General features: G+C 36.7%; 4 protein-coding genes across 4 annotated transcripts in view; 2 read left to right on the top strand and 2 right to left on the bottom strand.

Moving 5' to 3' along the window:
- Nucleotides 1-596: 596 nt before the first annotated feature.
- Nucleotides 597-6,027, top strand: LOC124636845 (putative elongator complex protein 1). Its single transcript, XM_047173037.1, has 8 exons — nucleotides 597-1,008; nucleotides 1,201-1,420; nucleotides 1,582-4,042; nucleotides 4,122-4,288; nucleotides 4,376-4,595; nucleotides 4,837-5,041; nucleotides 5,577-5,727; nucleotides 5,889-6,027. Exons 1-8 carry the CDS (start codon nucleotides 670-672, stop codon nucleotides 5,951-5,953), a joined length of 3,828 nt encoding a protein of 1,275 aa, XP_047028993.1. The 5' UTR covers nucleotides 597-669; the 3' UTR covers nucleotides 5,954-6,027.
- On the bottom strand, nucleotides 6,002-8,023 carry LOC124636847 (leucine-rich repeat protein 1). The gene is made up of 4 exons (XM_047173039.1): nucleotides 7,246-8,023; nucleotides 7,071-7,162; nucleotides 6,776-6,930; nucleotides 6,002-6,472 (listed from the first exon to the last, which is right to left on the bottom strand). Exons 1-4 carry the CDS (start codon nucleotides 7,814-7,816, stop codon nucleotides 6,058-6,060), a joined length of 1,233 nt encoding a protein of 410 aa, XP_047028995.1. The 5' UTR covers nucleotides 7,817-8,023; the 3' UTR covers nucleotides 6,002-6,057.
- A 138-nt stretch (nucleotides 8,024-8,161) lies between these two features.
- LOC124636849 (G kinase-anchoring protein 1-like) lies at nucleotides 8,162-11,946 on the top strand. The gene is made up of 7 exons (XM_047173041.1): nucleotides 8,162-8,300; nucleotides 8,481-8,657; nucleotides 9,210-9,329; nucleotides 10,114-10,303; nucleotides 10,489-10,794; nucleotides 11,230-11,372; nucleotides 11,787-11,946. Exons 2-7 carry the CDS (start codon nucleotides 8,496-8,498, stop codon nucleotides 11,871-11,873), a joined length of 1,008 nt encoding a protein of 335 aa, XP_047028997.1. The 5' UTR covers nucleotides 8,162-8,300; nucleotides 8,481-8,495; the 3' UTR covers nucleotides 11,874-11,946.
- An 898-nt stretch (nucleotides 11,947-12,844) lies between these two features.
- The window catches only part of LOC124636851 (A disintegrin and metalloproteinase with thrombospondin motifs 7), a 73,035-nt gene continuing 65,993 nt past the window's right edge, over nucleotides 12,845-19,886 (bottom strand). Inside the window, exons 10-20 of the mRNA XM_047173043.1 lie at nucleotides 18,635-18,708; nucleotides 18,391-18,557; nucleotides 17,930-18,117; nucleotides 17,533-17,663; nucleotides 17,068-17,190; nucleotides 16,399-16,547; nucleotides 16,060-16,175; nucleotides 15,867-15,981; nucleotides 15,373-15,547; nucleotides 14,797-14,951; nucleotides 12,845-14,490 (exon numbers count right to left, since the gene is read on the bottom strand). Coding sequence (XP_047028999.1) covers nucleotides 14,356-14,490; nucleotides 14,797-14,951; nucleotides 15,373-15,547; nucleotides 15,867-15,981; nucleotides 16,060-16,175; nucleotides 16,399-16,547; nucleotides 17,068-17,190; nucleotides 17,533-17,663; nucleotides 17,930-18,117; nucleotides 18,391-18,557; nucleotides 18,635-18,708 — 1,528 coding nt within the window. The 3' untranslated portion in view covers nucleotides 12,845-14,355. The remainder of the gene's footprint in view (nucleotides 14,491-14,796; nucleotides 14,952-15,372; nucleotides 15,548-15,866; nucleotides 15,982-16,059; nucleotides 16,176-16,398; nucleotides 16,548-17,067; nucleotides 17,191-17,532; nucleotides 17,664-17,929; nucleotides 18,118-18,390; nucleotides 18,558-18,634; nucleotides 18,709-19,886) is intronic.

The raw sequence follows: 19,886 nt of genomic DNA on the forward strand, positions 1-19,886 counted from the left end.
CATCACTGTTCATTGGAGATGGTAAATTATTTGAGGAGAGATGGTTACAGCCCTTACGGTATAAAATTGAATGCACGAGTTTTGTGTGAATGATGATAGGTTGACGTACCAGGTGGAGGGCAACTGTTATAATAGCTGACACAAGTTGGTTGATTTACTCAGCGGAGTCAAAGTATCGTTTGGCGGCGCGCTTTGTGTACTGGGATGAAAGCCGGCGACCGTGCCAGCCACCTTTCTATCTGGAACGTATGAGATGGCGTGTATAGGTCATAGTAGACATGAACAGCACGGCACGGCGCAGCTGTGCTTTGGTAGGCAAGCTCGCTGTTAACCCGCTGTTTGCTTTTTGTGTTGAAGTGATAATTTGTTTTATAGGGTCAAATTCAATTGGAAAGTTAATCGCTGGGTTGAAGCTGTGCCGTGCTGTGCCGTGCATGTATGCCATGACCTTATCTGTATATTAGAATATAGAGGAATTTTTGGACCGCATCTATTATCAGCTGGATAAGTGAGAATATCTGGAATCCAAACTAGAAAAGCTTTGTTCCAAATAAATATATTAAAAAAAAGCATTGACACTTTCTGATACTGACACCTGTCAAATTTTGACTTCGGGGACGAATCAATACAAAACGTGTTTATGATCGTGATTTTTCGCTATTAGAAATAATGAAAAACTTAAATGTTTGGAACGTCTCCTTTGGAGATCTCAACCTAAAATCGGAAAATAAACTCATAGTCTGTAATGGCCATGACGAAGTCAGCTCCTCTAACGAACTATATGTTTGTACACATAACCTCAGTGTGATATGTTTTGATGAAAATAATGAGGCAAAGTGGACCAAAGATCTGTCGGATATTGCGTCTCCGGACAACAGCCCTGTGAACATTACATTTCTCGGACTGACCAACACTCTTTGTGTGGGACTGGCGAATGGTGAACTAATTACCATTAGCGACAATGGCAATATTGTAGACTCAGCTGGAGTCTGCGACAATGGCTTACTGGTATGAACAACTCACATGCAATGTTATAAAGTTAGAATCCTGAAGTTAAGATGCACTCACTCAGCTGATAAGATTCCTTAAAGAAACTTTAGAGTAGAACTCTCATCTCAATCATATATATTTGTCATGTCATATAAATGTAATAAAACTATGAATGTAAAACTAGAAAACTCATTAATTTCCATTTTATAGGCCATGGAATGGAGTCCAGACCAAGAGCTTCTAGTACTGGTCACGAAAGACATGAACATGATTCTAATGAATATGTTCGATCCCATACATGAGATCAACTTGTTCAATGAAGAGTTTGGAGAGAAACAATTCATAACCGTTGGCTGGGGGAAGAAGGAAACTCAGTTCCATGGATCAGCTGGCAAACAGGCTGCTAAACTGAAGAATGAAGTTGTTGCAGGTAGTTCAAAGATTTAGCTTCCTAATAGTAATGAAACATAGCCAGATTTCATACAAACTTTGCCTGAGTAAAGGGCGTAGAATGCAATATGTTTTTTGTGGATAGAGATAACTACTGGGGGCACAAAGGTATATATGAATGTAATTTGGTTTTATTTTCAGATCCAACAGTAGATGATGATGCAGTGAAAATATCCTGGAGAGGAGATGGAAATTTGTATGCAGTAGGTTTTATGATGAATGGAATTAGAAGATTCAAAGTTTTTGACAAAGAAGGACATTTACAATACACAAGTGAAAAACAACAAGGCTTAGAATCAAACTTGTCTTGGAGACCCAGTGGAAATCTCATAGCCACAACACAGAAACTTAATGAAAAATATTTAGTGTCCTTCTTTGAGAAGAATGGCTTAAAACATGGAGAATTTGATGTTCCTGTAAATGCTAACACAGTTGTAGAGGACATCACTTGGAGTTCAGACTCAGAAATATTAACTTTACAGTGCAGAGACACTATAAGTAATGTACAGACTGTGCTTCTGTATACAATTGGTAATTACCATTGGTACCTTAAACAAACATTAACCTTCAACGCTGAACAGAATATAAGCAGGATCATGTGGGATAATGACTTTGATATAGCCAACAATAAGAAGCTGCATGTGTTTTTACATAATGGGCAACATTTTTCGTACAATTGGATTTGGAATGTAGATAACAGCAGAGGTTTTGGGGCTGATGACGATGCAGTAGTAGCAGTCATTGATGGAAATAAACTACTTTTGACAGGATTTAGACAAACTGTTGTGCCACCTCCAATGTCAGCCTTTGAAATACAAGTGGATGCAAATATCAACTCTGTCCACTTTGCTCCTCAAAAACAAAAAGAAGGAGACCCTGACCCTAATTCTTTCTTTGTTTTTACTTCAGACAATAAGTTGGTATTTTATAGACAAACTAATAAGTTTCCTCTGCAGTATGAAATTTCTAAAATTGTGGAGGCAGATAAATATGATTTTCCTTTTCAATGTTACAATTGGTTCTGGGTTAATGCTGAGACCCTAATATGTAATGCTGTTTATAACAGCGACACTGACAATTTGGTGGAGCTCCTCATTGGCTCAGAGAAAATCGAAAAGAAGGATGAAAGTTCTTTGCCTGCACCTGTAGCTAGGATTCAATCTCACCCTTCTAATCCTTCTGCTGTATTTTTACAACTCCAAGATGGAATAATTGTACAACAGAAACTTGGAGAAGATTTAGAAATTCAGGATGTCTCATTTCAAGTAGCATGTCCGAAATTTGATGTGCTTCTAGTAGAAAACGAGGTACATTTCATAGGATTATCACATAAAGGTCATCTTTATATGAATGATAGAGTGATAATGAACAATGTTAGTTCATTCTTTGTCCATACTCATTTCCTATTGCTAACAACACTGCAGCATGTGCTTCTGTGCACTGAATTAACCAAGGCAGGTCTTGAAGCTATTACTGAATATCAAAAAACTGAATCCAATCATGTCTATAAGAGGAAAATTGAAAGAGGAGCTAAATTAGTAATAGCTGTACCAAATGATACTAGGACAGTGTTTCAAATGCCAAGGGGAAATCTTGAAACTATCCAACCAAGGCCTTTATCATTGAAGATTATTGGAGAATACCTTGATCGACTACAGTATCATGAGGCATTTGACCTCATGAGAAAACAAAGGATCAATTTGAATCTCATTTATGACCATGATCCAGATAAGTTTGTAAAGAACATTGAAATATTTTTGGAATCGGTTCAGAACATTTCATGGCTAAATCTGTTTCTTTCTGATCTAGAAAATTCGGATGTGACAAAAACTATGTACTCTAGTAGTTACGCTGGCAAACCAGACAAACCAAAAACTGATGTAGATTCTAAAATCCAAAATATATGTGATATTGTAAGAGAATATTTGAAAAAGAGGACAGATAGTGATAGTAAGATATTACCTTTATTGACAACGTTTGTAAAGAAAAATACAATGAAAGATTTAGAAAGCGCTCTATCAATCATTAAAGAACTTAAAATTCAGGAATCTGGTGGATCAAAGTTACCTGTAGGGTCAGATGAAGCACTGAAATACTTATTGTATATGGTTGATGTAAATCAACTCTTTGATGTTGCTCTTGGCATGTACGACTTTGACTTAGTTCTATTAGTTGCATATAAGTCTCAGAAAGATCCTAAAGAATATGTCCCAATGCTTGATGAACTGAATGAAATGGAAGAAAACTACAAAAGATTTACGATTAACAAACATTTAAAGCGGTTTGACAGAGCAGTAGAGAGCCTTGTACTTTGTGGAGAAAAAAGACATAATGAGTTAAAAACTTTCGTGAAGTACCACAGTCTTTATAGAGAAGCGTTGGCTCTGTTTTCACCAAATGATGAAATATTCAAGGAAATATCAGACGACTTTGGCCTTTATTTGAAACTGAAGAAGCAATTCACAGAAGCTGGGTTGGTTTATGAAAGAGCGCAAATTATAGATAAAGCCATTGAATGTTATAAAGAGGCTTCAGAATGGGAATTGGCAATAAGTTTAGCTAAAGTTACTTGGCCTGAAGCTGATTTCAAGAATTTGTGTTGGTAAGATCATCATTTTTATAGGTGCAAAATTAAAAATTTTGGTATGCATTTTTAACATTTTGCTTTTGTTAATAATTAGGGATCTAGTAAATGGCTTAAAAGAACAAAAGCGACACAAAGAAGCATTAACAGTTTTGGATCAGTACTACGGGAACAATGAAGAAACAATTTCGTATGCAATTGAATGTGGCCAGTATAAAACAGCGTTAACACTCTGTTCCCAATATCAAAAATCTAATTGGAAAGGTAACTAATATTTTTATTATTCACTTTTGAAGCTACAAAAGGAAGGTATAGTGGCTTTTATTGTATAATACCATTTGTTTTTCGCAGATGAAAAAATTCTACCAGCTATATTAGAAGAATATAAGAATATGAAAGAACTTATTGAAAACAATTTTGCAACATTCATAAGACATCGTGAGCGCCTACAGTTTGTCAGAGAAAATAAAACAAAACATCCTGTGGACACATTTGATTTCTATACAAACAAGGACAGCGATTTATATTCTGATGCAGGGAGCACTCTGGCTTCATCGTCTAGAGGTTCAAGGTATATGATATGCTATATTAAGACTTTATAGTTTTACTAGAATCGACAGATCACAGATGTCATCTAACTTATCTGGGCCAGTAGTTGTAAGTAGGGGTTCCCCAAGGTTCAATACTGGGCTCAGCTAAACTAAAAGCTGTTTTGCTTACTGGCAAAAGAAGATTTTAAAAATAGGCTGGGAATCTCTGCAGTTTTTTTACCTTGCATAAGATTTTTTTCTTATAATTGTGTTTAATTTCAGCCGATCATTCCGTTCAAGTAAGAACAGACGAAAACACGAGCGTAAAGTAGCGTCGCTAAAAGAAGGTTCTCAGTATGAAGATGTTGCTCTGGTCATGACTTTGCATACCCTGGTCACAGCTACTTTCGATTTGAGGTTGCAAATAAAAGAGGTTGTCATTGCATTGAGTTACTTCAGTAAGGATAAAGAAGCTTACATCTTACAGGTGAATATTTTATTCAGTAAAAATTCCCTAATTCTTTTTCTGGCACTTAAGGCACTTTTTCTGGTGTAATGTAGTTTCTAAGATATATTTTTTATAAGAGTACATTTCACAAGTCAAGATCATCTTATTCATATGCAACTTATTCATGCCCTAGTGGGCAATGAACCGACCTCTCGAGTATGAGGGCGCGGGTTCGATTCCAAGTCAGTACCAATGCAACTTTTCTAAGTTTGTATGTACTTTCTAAGTATGTCTTAGACACCAATGACTGTGTTTCGGATGGCACGTTAAACTGTAGGTCCCGGCTGTCATTGAACATCCTTGGCAGTCGTTACGGGTAGTCAGAAGCCAGTAAGTCTGACACCAGTCTAACCAAGGGGTATCGGGTTGCCCGGGTAACTGGGTTGAGGAGGTCAGATAGGCAGTCGCTTCTTGTAAAGCACTGGTACTCAGCTGAATCCGGTTAGACTGGAAGCCGATCCCAACATAGTTTGGGAAAAAGGCTCGGAGGATGATGAAATATTTAATTTTACAGACATCTTTGGAAAAAGTTTTGAAAGAAATGAAGGACAGTTTCAAACAAATATGGACCAATGAGCTTGTATTAGAAGCAACAAATGCAACTATTGCTGCCCAGAATGTACCAGAAGGACAGAGCATTATTCCACAAGGCATAGCCACACTTGGTAAGTTCAAAGTGCTTAAACTTAACTTTATTAATAAAATGGCTTGCCTGAGTTTTTGCAAAGGGATAAACAGATATGGCAGAGTACATTGTTTTACAACATTCTTGAAAGTTTAACACATTTATAAATAACGTTATAGATGGATTTTAATATTTTTTCAGAACCCCACATAAGGATAGCACCAGTGATTGCAGACATTAGTTGGAAACTTGAAGGCCTTAATTAAATAACATATATAAAATGTAATGTGATTAATGTAGTAAAACTATGTTAATATCAATAAATATTTTATTAAAATCATTAAATTATTTTCTTCATTACAATACAACATCATCTATTAAAACATTTAGGTGAACAGAAATAGCATTGGAATGTAACTGTGCTTTTTCTATTACTATTGAAGACAACAACTCGGAAATAGTCTTTTAATTGAAATTCCTTATTCATGTAAAATAAGTTATTCACAACTGGTGCACCACAGATACACATGTTGGCGTTATCTAGAAACTCCACTAATGTCCATGGTATAATATTAGGTGCATAGTATATTTTATTTCTTAGTACTGCTTTTGAAGCTAAATCTACTAAGCTGCCGATATAAAAGTCCCAAGGAGTGTGTTTACTGGGTTCAGGTGGTGTTTCATTGACATCAAGTTTATTTTCTGAAAGGTCTATGTATTCCAAACGGCACTGCAGTAAACCGCACGGCAGGGATGTTAGTTCATTCTGGGTCATTGTAAGATACCTGGAATATAGTACGGGTTATTAATTGAACACAAGTAAACATGTGACAGGAGGTAGCTTAGAAATATTTGATTGTCACAAAACAAGGTAAGATATAATGATATAATTATGGAATTGTGCTTATAAATACTAATATTATAAAGCTGAAGATGTTATTGTTTGAACATGCTAAATTCAGGAGCTACTGTATAGATAAAAAAAATCAGTGTTAGATAGCCCATTTAGCGAGGAAGGTAATGAGGATGGAGTAGCACCCACAGGACACAGTGAAACCACTGGTGAGAGCTAGAAAATACATATTTACCTCAAACTACTTATTCGACCCAGTGTTGTTGGGAGTTTATCCAGCATATTATTATCCAATTTCAAAGTAACTAGTTTTTGTAGCTTCCATATTGACTTTGGTAAATGTCCTAATTTATTTCCACTTATATCTAATAGTTTCAGCTTGTTTGTAATCTGGAAATATAGTAAATAGACATTACATTCAGAGATAGTTAGATTTAGACAGGTATTTACTTTGCTTTTATATACATGTTCCACGTATGGCTGGAAAATGCAGTATTCTAAACTGAAGGACGATAATAAGCTCTGTTTACCTGGGATCCCATCAACCATCTCCAGTCCACTTCTCCTTTAACCCCCAGTTGATTGTTAGACAGAAACAATTCACACAAATTCGGCATTCTTCCTGTAAGAGGAACAATATCAATACCAAGTTCTAATAAAGCTCACTTGATTTCAATATTACAAGTAATAAATAGAGGTTCTTACCAAACTCTGGAGGAATTTTCTCTATGGCATTATTACTGAGATCAAGTACAACAAGCTGTTTCAATAGAAGGATGTCTCTTCTAAAGTTGCACAAATTCAATCCATTAATGTACAGAGATTCTAATGTTCTTGGCAATCCCTTAATAGGGAATTCACTCCGATCCCGTATTACCAGCTTCGTGGGAGCTGTATCCTTATGGGTTAAACTTAAACTTGATAAAGGCGCCAGTTGAACGTTTTTCGTGTCTCCAGTCAGGCACGATTTTAACAACCTCATAAAACATTTCAATTGTATAGGTTCACTCTTCAGACATAAATCATGCGGCGGCTCTTCAAAGCGTATAGTTGCTTTGCCTTCGTTTATATACTTAACAAACACTTGTTTAATACTCTTTACACGATATTTTGTTCCAGTTTTATTGGTAGTAGAGAAAAGTAAGATGAAATATTCAGTTTCACATTTAGGTTCTTTTCCTATTGCGATAGTTGATTTTAAATATTTTCCGCTTGATCTTATGTTTAAGGCGCTATGCAGTCTGTTGATAACTTCGATTTGGCATTGTAATTTCATGATTATTTGTTTACAAAATTATTTCAAATTCAATACAGCTGATCCCCGCCAAACGATATAATCTGCTGCATGCATATCTGTCAATGTCAAAAAATTTAACCCTGCTATAGTCAGGAGAGGTCCAAGCACGTAGGCAATATATTTTCATTTGGATTTTGCCACTGACCTCTATATTTACCACTGGGATTTTACTTATTCTTTCTCTTCTTCTCTTCTTTTTTTTCTTCAATGACTGATAATATAAGCATGGTGTAGTCGTACTTTTATTTCGACAATTCGATTTTGTAGTGAGCTTAGTTTTTCTTTATAGGGTCTATGCCAAGGTGAAGAACACATCACTATTTTAGTTAGTTTTATTGATTTTTTGTGATCTGGCAACAAAGCATTCGGCTGTCTAGTCCGTTGGGTATCTTAATCGCCGCTTTCTGGTCGTTTATTTATTACAGAACAATAGAACATTCGATTTCCCATTAATTTCCAATAGGTGAGTATGAAAACACGAAATATATTCTAGTTGGTAAATATTTGCATAATTGTTTTGAAAATTTTGACAAGAGATAGGTACACTGTGTGATGTTTAATTTAATGTTTATTTTGGGCTGTATTAATGTTTGAATAACGATCAATATTTACGTATAAACTATTTGCAACTATTCACAAACAGATCCATCTGTGAAAAATGGCTGCATTGGTTGTACAATCCCGATTTGCCGGTCTGAGCATTGAAGATGATGACTACCCTCCCAGCGATATTCAGAAGACGAAAAAGACTAAAATAAACTCGGCCAAAAAGACTGATCCTGCAAAGAAACCTAAAACCATCACCACTACTAAACCCCAGGTTACAGAATTTTTAGACATTTGTAATAACTAAAAAGAGACTTATCAAGTATTCTATCCATAAGGATCATTCGCTTGATAAGAAAATGAAGTTATGTCAAAGTTACTTCAAAACACAAATAAATTGATTTTCTATGCTTATGCACCTATAATACCTAAATACAGTTGGAGTTGTAGTACAGTTGGTATTGGATTGCAGTTGCACCAAAAACCATTGCAATTGAAAGTTACATACATATATGTTACATATACATACTTACAGATTTAATTGCAGTTCCAATAATATAGTAAGACTAGCCGTTTTCTGCGGTTCCATTCACACCCCCTGAGAAATACTCAGGAAGAGTGAGAGACTCCCCTATGTTACTAGGGAAGAGTGCACCTTTCCAACAGTGAAACCAGAACTTTTAGAATCAGCCCATTAGTTTGTGAGTTTATCCATTACAAACCAAAATATATTTTTTTCCTCATTAGTATAAATTAAAGATCTTGATGATTATTAGTCAGACAGGACAGCAACATAAACTAGACATAATATTAATGTTATTTTTAGCCACCCGTCCCTAAAAAGAAGAAGTCCAAACAGCAACCTGTCTCCTCTGACCAATGGGAACTGTGGAAGCAGAAGGATGAAGAAATGGTTGACGGCAACTTTGAGTCTGAATTACAACAAGTCAGTAATGTATTATTTCAGTATAAAATTGTGTTTTTACCTACAAGCTTTTTTAGGAGGGTTTCTGGGAAAAACAGCAGTAAAAAATATACTGTTACTGGACTGAAGTGTAAAGGTCATAGCACACTTAAACTCTGTTCCAAGACCGCTCTAACCCAACACCGCCCTAAATTTAGACGACTGATCGTAGTCAACGTGGTCTACGTGGTGATAGCTAGCAGGCACCCAGCAGTCCACACGGCGACAGCTAACAGACTGCCAGCAATCCAACTGGCGACCGCGGTTTGCTTTGCTCATTTTTCGCGGATTGCTCGGTAGATACTGACCGACTGACTGACGCGGCAACGGCGCGGCGCGGCGACTGCTAGCAGTGAACTGTCCGAGCTGTCTACTAATTTATGCTAATGTAAAATATATCTAAAGAGCAATATATTTAAATTAAGTATATTATTTTTGCCGGGTGGGAGCAGACTTGTGTAAGTTGGGTACCTTTAGTTAGGGTAAGGCCTACCACAGATTTGATAAACGTTATTCGTTAATGTAGTTGCTTTATTATCTTAACACTAAAAACATTTAAGAAGTTAAAGCAGCAGGGATTGATTTGGCAGCCATTATGGGTGGTCTGATAAGGCTCCATGTAAAACATTGGTGGCTATTCATCCTTATCCAGTCAAATTAAAAACTGAGCCCAACATATTTGGGAAAGGAAGAAATGATGATTTAAATGCATTGTCTTTTAATTTACTCACATATTGCTCAAGAAAGTTAAATTGTATGTTTTCAGGCTATTCTACTATCTAAGCTTGATTTTGAGGAGAAGAAAGATGTGTACAAGCAATTCAAGAAGCAAGCAGAGATTGAAAAGAAGATTATTGAACAGAGTTCCAAATCTAATGCTAAGAAACAAAAGAAGAAAAATGTCATGAGCCTGGACCAGTTCAATGATATGATGAATGTTGGTGAAGATATGAAATGTAAGTTTCTCGGTATGATAAATAAGAAATGAGGTAAAAGTTGTATCTCTGATATACTATTCTGATGTTTGCCATGTTTGAATTTTCTGCTCCATTCAAAGAATAGATGAAACTTCAACTAAAAAAAGTGAGGTATTATATCCTTATTACCTTGAAATAACTCGAGTGTTTTTTTTTACTTTCAGTCAACCACGTAGATGAGAAGTGTCTGCAGGAAGATCCCAAGTCCCCCGACAAAGACACAGAGTTTTTCGAAAGGGTAAAAACTGAAACTAAGAATGAGCTTCTAAAGGATAAAATCTATGATAGAGTAAAGAACCGTCAACCAGCTTCTGATGAAATTATTACCAGAGTACAATTTGCTGACGCTCTAGAAAGAAAGGACAGAGAAATAGCAACACTGAAAGAAGAGGTTATTTCCTTAAAGCAGGAACTTTTTACTGTCAAGTCCCGAAATAAAAAGCTGTGTAATATACTTGGTCAGGGAGAGAGTAAGTTGAGTTTTTATATTCAGTTTAGCTGTTATCAAAAAGTCTTGAATATTGAACTGTGATTGTTTAACAACAAGAGGGCTCTGAGGTCCATTATTTTGAGAATGCTATGTAATAAATGTAAATGAGGTCAAATTGACTTTTAAAAGTTACTTTATATAGTACTATCTGTTTTCCCGCGGTTTCAGCCGCGGCCCTGTGGAACTACTTCCCATACCCAGACTAAATATAGTCTATGTTACGGATACTCTGGCTTCCCAATACCTATTGGAAGAATTTTTTAAATCCATTCAGTAATGTGTCTTTACGGTACAAACATAAAATGGTATCTTCTGACTATTGATTGACACATAATAGCCGTCGGTCGTTGGTGGCATGCGGCAGACAGTAGTTTATTATAAACAGTTTGCTAAAGAATTTCTTTCTAAATTACAGTGAAAGATAAAGCCGAGGTCCTAGTGGAAGTTGAGCGGTTGCGGTCGGTGCAAGCGGAGTTGACGGCCGAGCTCGCGTCGCTACACACAGATCTAGAGAAGGAACGCTCCAAGAACACAGACCCTAGAACTAATAAAGAAAAGGTGAGTCATTCATGTTGCTTTTGGAAGCGAGCGTCTAGTGTCAGTGGCTGTGACGAAAGACTGATGGATAGATGTTCTATGATAATGTAAGAAATTCGGTGCGTCTGTCGCGAGTATCCAAGGTCACCAAATCGATAGTGACATGCGTAAGTGACTTGCTATAGACGCTGCGTCAGCTACGCTTGGTTCGAAAGGCTACCTTAACGCCTAGTGTAGGCAGAGGGGACCGCAGAGCGGCTTCTTTCGGGATAGCACGATTTCCCTGACAGTTCATCACTGACAGTTGTAGTGATGCAACTTACTCGATTATTTTTGATATCGAATCATGATAAGTTGGCTACTTATACAAGGCTGTAGTGCAACTAGTACATATAAAATAACTAAAAAAATAAGCTTTATTTTATCCTCTTTCAGAAAAACACAACAAAAAAGAAAAACATAAGGTTTGACGTTTCATCAGAAGCTTTACTAGCGAAAGAGTCTAGTTCTGGAACTGGTTAATTAAAGATTTATACGTATTTTTTTAATAAAACCTAAATGTTATAAAAACCGAAATAAACGGAAAACAATCTGAGATTTTTATTATTTGTACTTGTAAGACTATGTAAACGTAAAAATAGCATATCCCAGTAAGAAAATTATAGAACACTGATTTATTTTTCAAAAACACAAAGTGAAACTACTGATTATGATAATATTAGGTTATATTAGTATTATGTGGATGTTTTCGCACTCTAGATGTATAGGATAGATGATACTCAAACTATGAATCTCAATTATTTTAAGACTTGAAGTGAACAAAAATATTTTTATGGGGGTCACAAAATTATATGTTTCAGTGTATTCGAAAGATGTAAACCCCACCATGTTGATTGTTTTTTTTATACCTCAAGAAAACATTTCATTTAGAGAGAATGGCATAGATAATAAATGTTATTCTGCCTATCTAAATTGTTCAAGATTTTTTTTTATTTGTACTTTTATACACTAGATTAGTTTATGCAAATGTAACAGTTTGTTCTAGATCCATACTCATTGTCAGAATATTATGTATATTGTATATGCCCGAAAATTATTTGTAGATGTAATTAGATGCTGCCCATACATTGCTTAGTCTTTTACTATTAATTTGTAAAGCACAAATAATCTTTTTTTGTTGAAACTTTTTTTAATAATAATAACACAGTTATCATAAGTATTTTTAGTTGCACCTTAGTTTTCGTTATTTTTAGGCTATAATGTAGAATTTCCTTCTATGGTTGAATAGCAACTAAAAATTGGCCTTGCTTGATATATTTTTGTATTATTTCAATTTGATTGTGATTCTGAATTCTGATCTGTCCAGATTGTAAGACTTTTTATTTGGTGCGTAAACTGTATTATTTTCACCAATATATTTCACTGTGATTTTTATTCTTAGCGAATGGGTTAAGGACTTTATAAGTTTTGTATGGATAAAAATAAAAACATTATTTAAAACAATGCACGATTTTATTGCCATATCTATTACATACACAATTATAATTGGTACAATGGTATATTTCACTACGATCGATAGAAATGTAACCTGTTGGTCTAATACGTAATTCGTGCACACTTAAGGGTTAGTTTCTAAAGCAGTTTATTACATAATTAAAATTGTGTATCAATTGATTGACGTTTCTGATGCATCTTAGAACGGAAACATCAGAAAACTAGAAACTCATTTACATTGATATTATACGTACTTATAGTAGGTAGGTGATAAATAAAAGTATTACTAATGTTTAAAATTATGCATAGTCACATAAAGGAGGACACAAACAATGCTTCTTAAATAATATTCATAAATATTATCGACACATTTGTTCCAGAATTAGGCACAATTGTATAGAGTCCATATTTTTATACACGCAAATTATCTGTCTAGCTTTATCATAGAAGGGTACTTAATCTATAGTACAAGACATTTGATACGTATAAAGAGTTCCTACATTTCTAATACTACTCTATGTTATTCGAATTACATATGGATTTAAACAACTGTGAATAGCCTGGTGTACAAATGCCTAAGTTCTTGACTAGCTGATTCATTTATTGTCTATAGGTATACAATACAAGCGATTAAACAGATTTCAGCTCTAACATAATGGATACCCAGTGTGACAATACGTGTTCCATCAAACCACTTAAATATTACAAAATACTCAATAATTCATTTGTACAAAAATATGAATCCATTAATACATAAAATATAAGAACTTAAGTAAATACCTACTTATATAATACAAGTGTCATATTGGCAGTAACAGTGATTATGGCAACGTGAATTTGATTTCTAAAATATTTTTGGTCCAAAAAAATTATTATAAACTTATACTCGTTCACATTACGTTAATTTGCATTATTTGAAAGAAATACATACACCACTTTAATACTGATGTTACAGAATATAAAATATATTAGTAGTTAATAACTAAGCGAAGACTATGTTAAACCTAGTTACTTATAATATGGCAGTAAGTGGTAATTGCAGAGCATTGTTGATCGTACTCGCGAGATTCGCACACCACGTAGGGATATTCGAGTACTTACACGTAACTGATTTATGTCTATTCGATGGGTTATTTCTTATTGCAAAGAATACGTAACAAAACACTGGCGCTCATAGTCACTCATAACTGGATTCAAGTGTCGCTCTATAGAGTCCCACACTGACTTGCATCACTTCACATCTCACTCAACCACTACCTGTTCAAATGCATTTGTCTCGGTTCTGTCTGCGTTCCTTCCTGAACCCTATATCTGTCGAAGATGAGCAGATACGTATTGTCTGCTGTACCTGATTGTACAGGCACAAGCCGTCGCCGCGAGGGATTGACGACTTATCGAGTGTACTTGCGAACACTCGCTTGAAACTGCGTGATATGATAGTGTATCATAAAACCGCGTTGATCGATGTGTTCCGTATGGATTCATTTCCATGGCGTGTGATATCGTTCCGTTAACATGCTGGTACGTCTGCACATTTGATTGTGCTAATCGGTTTACTGAGTGCATCACATTCGGAGTCCTCTATCACTTTGTTCGTTAATTTGTCTACGCAGTATACACCGCGTTGCTTCGTGATTTCCTCGCCCTGTAACAAAATGTTTGTCTGTATTTACCAGTAGCTATACTATACCATACCTCTCAAGAAGTATTATGCATATTTCTGAGGCGCATGGAAGCGGTTTCATTCGCGGCCCCCGCAGTGCTAAACAGTGCTCATGACCACACAGTTGCAATTTTATGGATGAAAATAAAATAATAGCGATAGATCATGAGCCTCTTCTGCAGAGCTCTGCAGTGTTCTGCAGTCATTATAACAAAAGCATAGTACCATGTATAAAACAGGACGAGATAATTAATGGTTATCATTGATTTGTACGAATATAAAACCTACCGGCATATGACAGGGCTTGGAGCAAGGGTTCCAGGCGCCGACCCACCAGTGGGTATGCAACGTGTGAGGGGGGCAGGCCGGCTGTCTGCACTGCTGCATCATAGCTTCGTGACGCGGAGACTCGTTGTGGTAGCATTGGGACAGGTCCACTGTACCTGTGTAGCGTAATATAGGAATATATTAGTACTGGAATCCCAGATCTTAAAAGCCCTGTGATCGTAAAAGATATCCCTTCTTATGTCAAGTTAATTTATTTACCTATGTGTTCTGCAGAGAACCATAAAACATTTAAGGGTCTTATTGTACCTACTTTTTCCTTGAGGTTTAAAATATAATTAAAATGTTTTTATTTCAAATAGTAGTTTGGTAGTTCAACAAGTTTTTTTTACATTCCTTTGTGCTGTATCTTTTCTAATGGGTAATTTAGAAGGAAGGATTTTTTTCTATTAATTACAATTCTTTTTTAGACCTTTAGAGTGTCATTGGCTCATCGCCTCGTATAGCATTTTTCTGCTCACCTTTCCCAAATACTGAACCTGCAAGCTAAAGCATACCTAATATAAAACTGCCACTTACGATTATGATCATCGACGCACTCATACTTCCGCCTCATGTACCCGATGCCGCACGACACGGAGCAAGCCGACCACTCGGAGACACGGTACTTGTACCGGCGTCTCATGCGCTGCCGATCCACCGTGTATTGGTACGTCACGCCGGGGTTGCGGTGACGGCCGCTGTATATTCGTTGCTGGAAGTGGAAGGACAATTTAATTATTGGTCTTATTGGTTTTGTGTCCTCCTTCGTCGTCAGAGCCTAGAAAAGTCCGCTACTGGACAAAGGTCTCCCCTAAGGTTTGTCTCTTTGCTCGATCTTCAGGAACCCGCATACTTCCATCGTTGTCTATCTAATTAAGTGTAAGCCATCCCAATTTTTATGCTATTTTATACACAAGAGAAACTAAAACTTTTTTTAAGAAAGGTATCTTAGACAGGCAACTTTGTGTTATGACTAGTTTTGTAAGTACTGCTAACTCGTTGATCGTCGTGTCGTGTAATATTTTACTTACATAAACTTTGATATCCTCAGCCAGTGGTCCAACAATTCGTACTTTCTCCCAATCACGATCTCGTTCGTAGATAGCCTGAGTTCCAGCCACAAAGTATTCCGTCAATGTAGCATTTCTGTAATAAAAGTAAATCATTAGCAACTGACGGTTTTCGACGAAACATTTTCTCGTCTCGTTAATGTGCTGGACTTACCGTGCTCCATTCAGGTATATTTTATTCGACTTAGCGCTTCCAATAGATATGAAGTTTCCAGGATTTACTTTCTCTTGGATTTTTACGTTCCTTGATCCTGCAGGTATGACTGCAACCTGTGGAGAATTCAACATTACAACAACAACTCTTCAAATAGGCCAGGTATGTGGTAACTGGTAAGTACAGACTACCTAGCACATCAAGGTACGCCAATTTGTAATATCGAACCTTATAGTTCGGAAATAAAGTCGAAAATCTATTAAACAAAGACATATTGTAGTAGCTTGATGTGCTGGCGTATATATCAATATTGCCTATCTATTTTCTAAAGTATCTTACCTCGCTAAAGCCAGATTGCTTAGTAGTTCCTTTACTGTAGATGCCCTGTACAGTCTTGCAGGCCGACCCGTTTCCACCACACACACCGCACTTGTCTTCTTCCGTATCAGACCCAACTATCCAGTCACATCCAACTTTGTAGCATACACCTGTGACAAAATAAACCTTTCTTTTTTAGACATCCTTTTTGTCTTGAATTCGAGAAATAAGTGGGTAATCATCGCCCAGAATGGGGAGAATTTTATATAGGTTGGTTTTAGTGGTTTAATTTTATAGACCTGTTCGATGGCTACCCAAACCATACGAGACATCGTTATTTTATTTTCGAAACGGTTGGATTAGTATACGTTTTATAGCGTCAACGTTAGCACGTTCGAGCGATTATGGGAGTTAATCGGTTCAGCGCCCTAATTGCTGTTTGTGACGATTTTATATTGCGCTCCAGGAAAGTAATGGCTCCGGATTGGCTGTAAAGAACGTTTTAAGACCGAGAGATGACAGGTAATCTCAAAAGCTACAGCATAAAACCCTTATGAAATCTATCTTGCCATCTTACACCAGTCGCGCTACGCGGCTTAGTAGTGCCTGTATCCATCCGTTGACTTCTTCTAATTATATGTGGTATATTCTTATTATATGATTCTCTAATATTAAAGTGACATAACTTACCAGCGATACACATGTCCCTTGCCCCGATGCTTTGTCTGCAAGGAGTGCCGTCGGCGACGAACCCGCCTAACATTTCCACATCACTGCCGTCGCGAGCCACGCATTGTAACTCACAAGGTTTGTCTGTAACAACATATACGTTATAATTTCCGTAGATATGTACTTATTTCTATATAATTATGCCACTGAAATCTGCAAGATATATTGATTGTATCTGCCCGCCCTCCTCAGCCTTATAGTTGGACAGATAAACGGGCCGCTCTTTTGTAGGATGTTCATACTAGGATTTTTGTTAGACGTGCGTTCCACTATTGCTATCAGGAGGTACGTCTTATTTTTATCCTACAAGAAGCTGGTCACCGATTATAGGACATGGGCGGCCAGTCTAAAGGATTACAAAAATTATGGTCATTTCAGACTAGGAAATTTTAAGGATTAGTTTTCGTCTTTCGTGTTTAGACTCACCTTGATCGAAGTAAGGTATCCATTCAGATATAGTTTCATTCTTATACGTCATGTTGTTGTGTTTGGAGCACTGCACTTCTCGGAATGATGGCTCGTTGATAGGGCACGGGTCGGTGTTGCAGATCTTGTATCTATAAAAGGTAACAAGGCTTCACAAATCTGAACAATACGGTTTTAACAGCAAAATAGCTTGTAGTTGGAGATAACTGTGAACATGTAGCATGATTCATATTATGTCTACAAAGATCTATAATATACTGGGTAATTAGTCTGACATACTTGCAAAGAATAATGCCTAGCATTCAAAAAGTATTGCAGACTGCGCTTAACAACACAAAGGCCTAGAAATGAAGTAGTTTAAAAACGGTAAAAGCGAAGTGACTTGGTGAATACTCACCGGCTTCTATCACCGATACAGTAGTTGCCATTGTTCTGTGGTTCTGGGTTGTTGCACTCGCGCGACTGCGTGGAGACGCCGGCGCCGCACGTTCGAGAACATTCGCTCCACTCCGACCACGGGCCCCAGCCGCCGTCACGGGGGACGGGAGACGGAGATCGATGGACACAGGTTTGATTCTGACACCACTGTAGGAAAAACCTTTATTAATCCCTTATAAAGGTCATAAAGAAAGGAAAAAACCTATTGATTTGACCATTTTCTAATGTCTAGGTACATTGCTTTCTGAGTGATGGAATCCATACGTAAGTTCTGTACGTAGGTACATATGAGATCTAAATAGCAAGATAAACATTTCCGATCCACAACTCATCACTTCCATAAAGTTCCTTAGTAACAGCAAACACATGTTATAATTGCCGTCAGTACAAAAAGTCCAATGAGTGTCCTGCATATCTCACCATATCTTCTCCGCAAGTGGTTCCGGGCGCGGCGGGGCGCAGTAGCGTCTTGCACGTGTTACTGACTTGACACCACAGACGTTCACACAGTTCTCCTGGCTTCGAGCACACGACTGCGTCGGGTCCGAACTGCCAGTGACATTGACTAGCTGCATCGAACGTTACACCTGAACAAACAAGTATTAGTAAGACTTCTGTAAAAGAAGCTGTGATAGTTTGTTTATGGGAAGGTATTCGGACTTACCAGCTGGGACTTCGGGGTAAACATACGTAGGCTCTTGAGAAGGACGGTCACTCAGACACTCACCCAATCCCGCGCTAAAAGGAAATAATCCAAATTAATGTTGGTAGGCACAACATCTACCATTTATACCTGGCTTATCTAATACCTGAATAATAATTGTTGTTATCCTATGCGACATTAAAACGCCCATATTTTAAGATAAAAGTAGGTATGCAACCAAATGCTCAGTTTAATTAAATGTAGAGATACACAAAGTCGTTCAAAGTTAGTCAGCGTTAAATTCATTGCTTTGGATTAGGAAATAGTCGACCATAAAATTGTAGCATAATGCGTTTTCTACGTAGCGAGCAAATAACAGCTGAAGCAGAAAAGCGGGCGCGCCTTCTGGATCCATTTCAGCACATTTCGCACAATTACGAGCACGTTTACACACTTTACAATGATTTGTGCGTATGAATAGAGAATGGGCACGCCTCTATAAACGCACGCTGGTTTCACAACCAGGCCTTGTGACCAGTAGACTTGCAATAAACATGTCACATTTCGAACCATCGATTTTTAACAGCCTCCGTTTATATTTCTATTCATCACAGAATACTTTAAATTTAATTCATTAAGAAGTGCCATAATTTTAAACTTTATTATGATTAGTCTGTTTGATGATGACAAATAAGTTGGGCGTTTTTGTGAATGGATATAAAAATGTCGATAGATTCCGTTGCGACATTTAATATAATTAAGTTTTAGAGATTGTACACACAACGACATCCGGTATTAGGTTTCGATGGCAGATCTTTATTTATGTGAGCGTAGGATTTCTGCTTTCAATTTTATTGATACTATAAAACATTTTATGTAGTGCGCTAGTAATGACATTATTATGTAAAGAGGAGACACTTTCATGTGCAAATGAAGTTGGAATTAAATAAAGTTGTTGGATTAACGGAATGGTCACAATAAATATAAAGTCATCAATGAAACCGCACGGAAAAGGCTTGACCATTCATTAAATTAAGTATATCTACCGCCTGCCTTAATATAAGTACTGCATTATGCTCAGGCGCATATTTTAGTCTTATTTAAACGCCATTAACTAAAGTAATATAAACGAAAGGCTTAAAAGCTTTTTGATATTTACACCAAAGATGTTTTGAATGAGTCAACCTTTTGTAAGAAAAGTTATCAAAGTTGAGCGGAACTCGTTTGCTTAGGTACAATAAATGAAACTAATAAATGGTCGATAATTGTTACA

This window comes from Helicoverpa zea, chromosome 15 (assembly GCF_022581195.2).
Source record: "Helicoverpa zea isolate HzStark_Cry1AcR chromosome 15, ilHelZeax1.1, whole genome shotgun sequence".
NCBI classification, from domain to species: domain Eukaryota; kingdom Metazoa; phylum Arthropoda; class Insecta; order Lepidoptera; family Noctuidae; genus Helicoverpa; species Helicoverpa zea.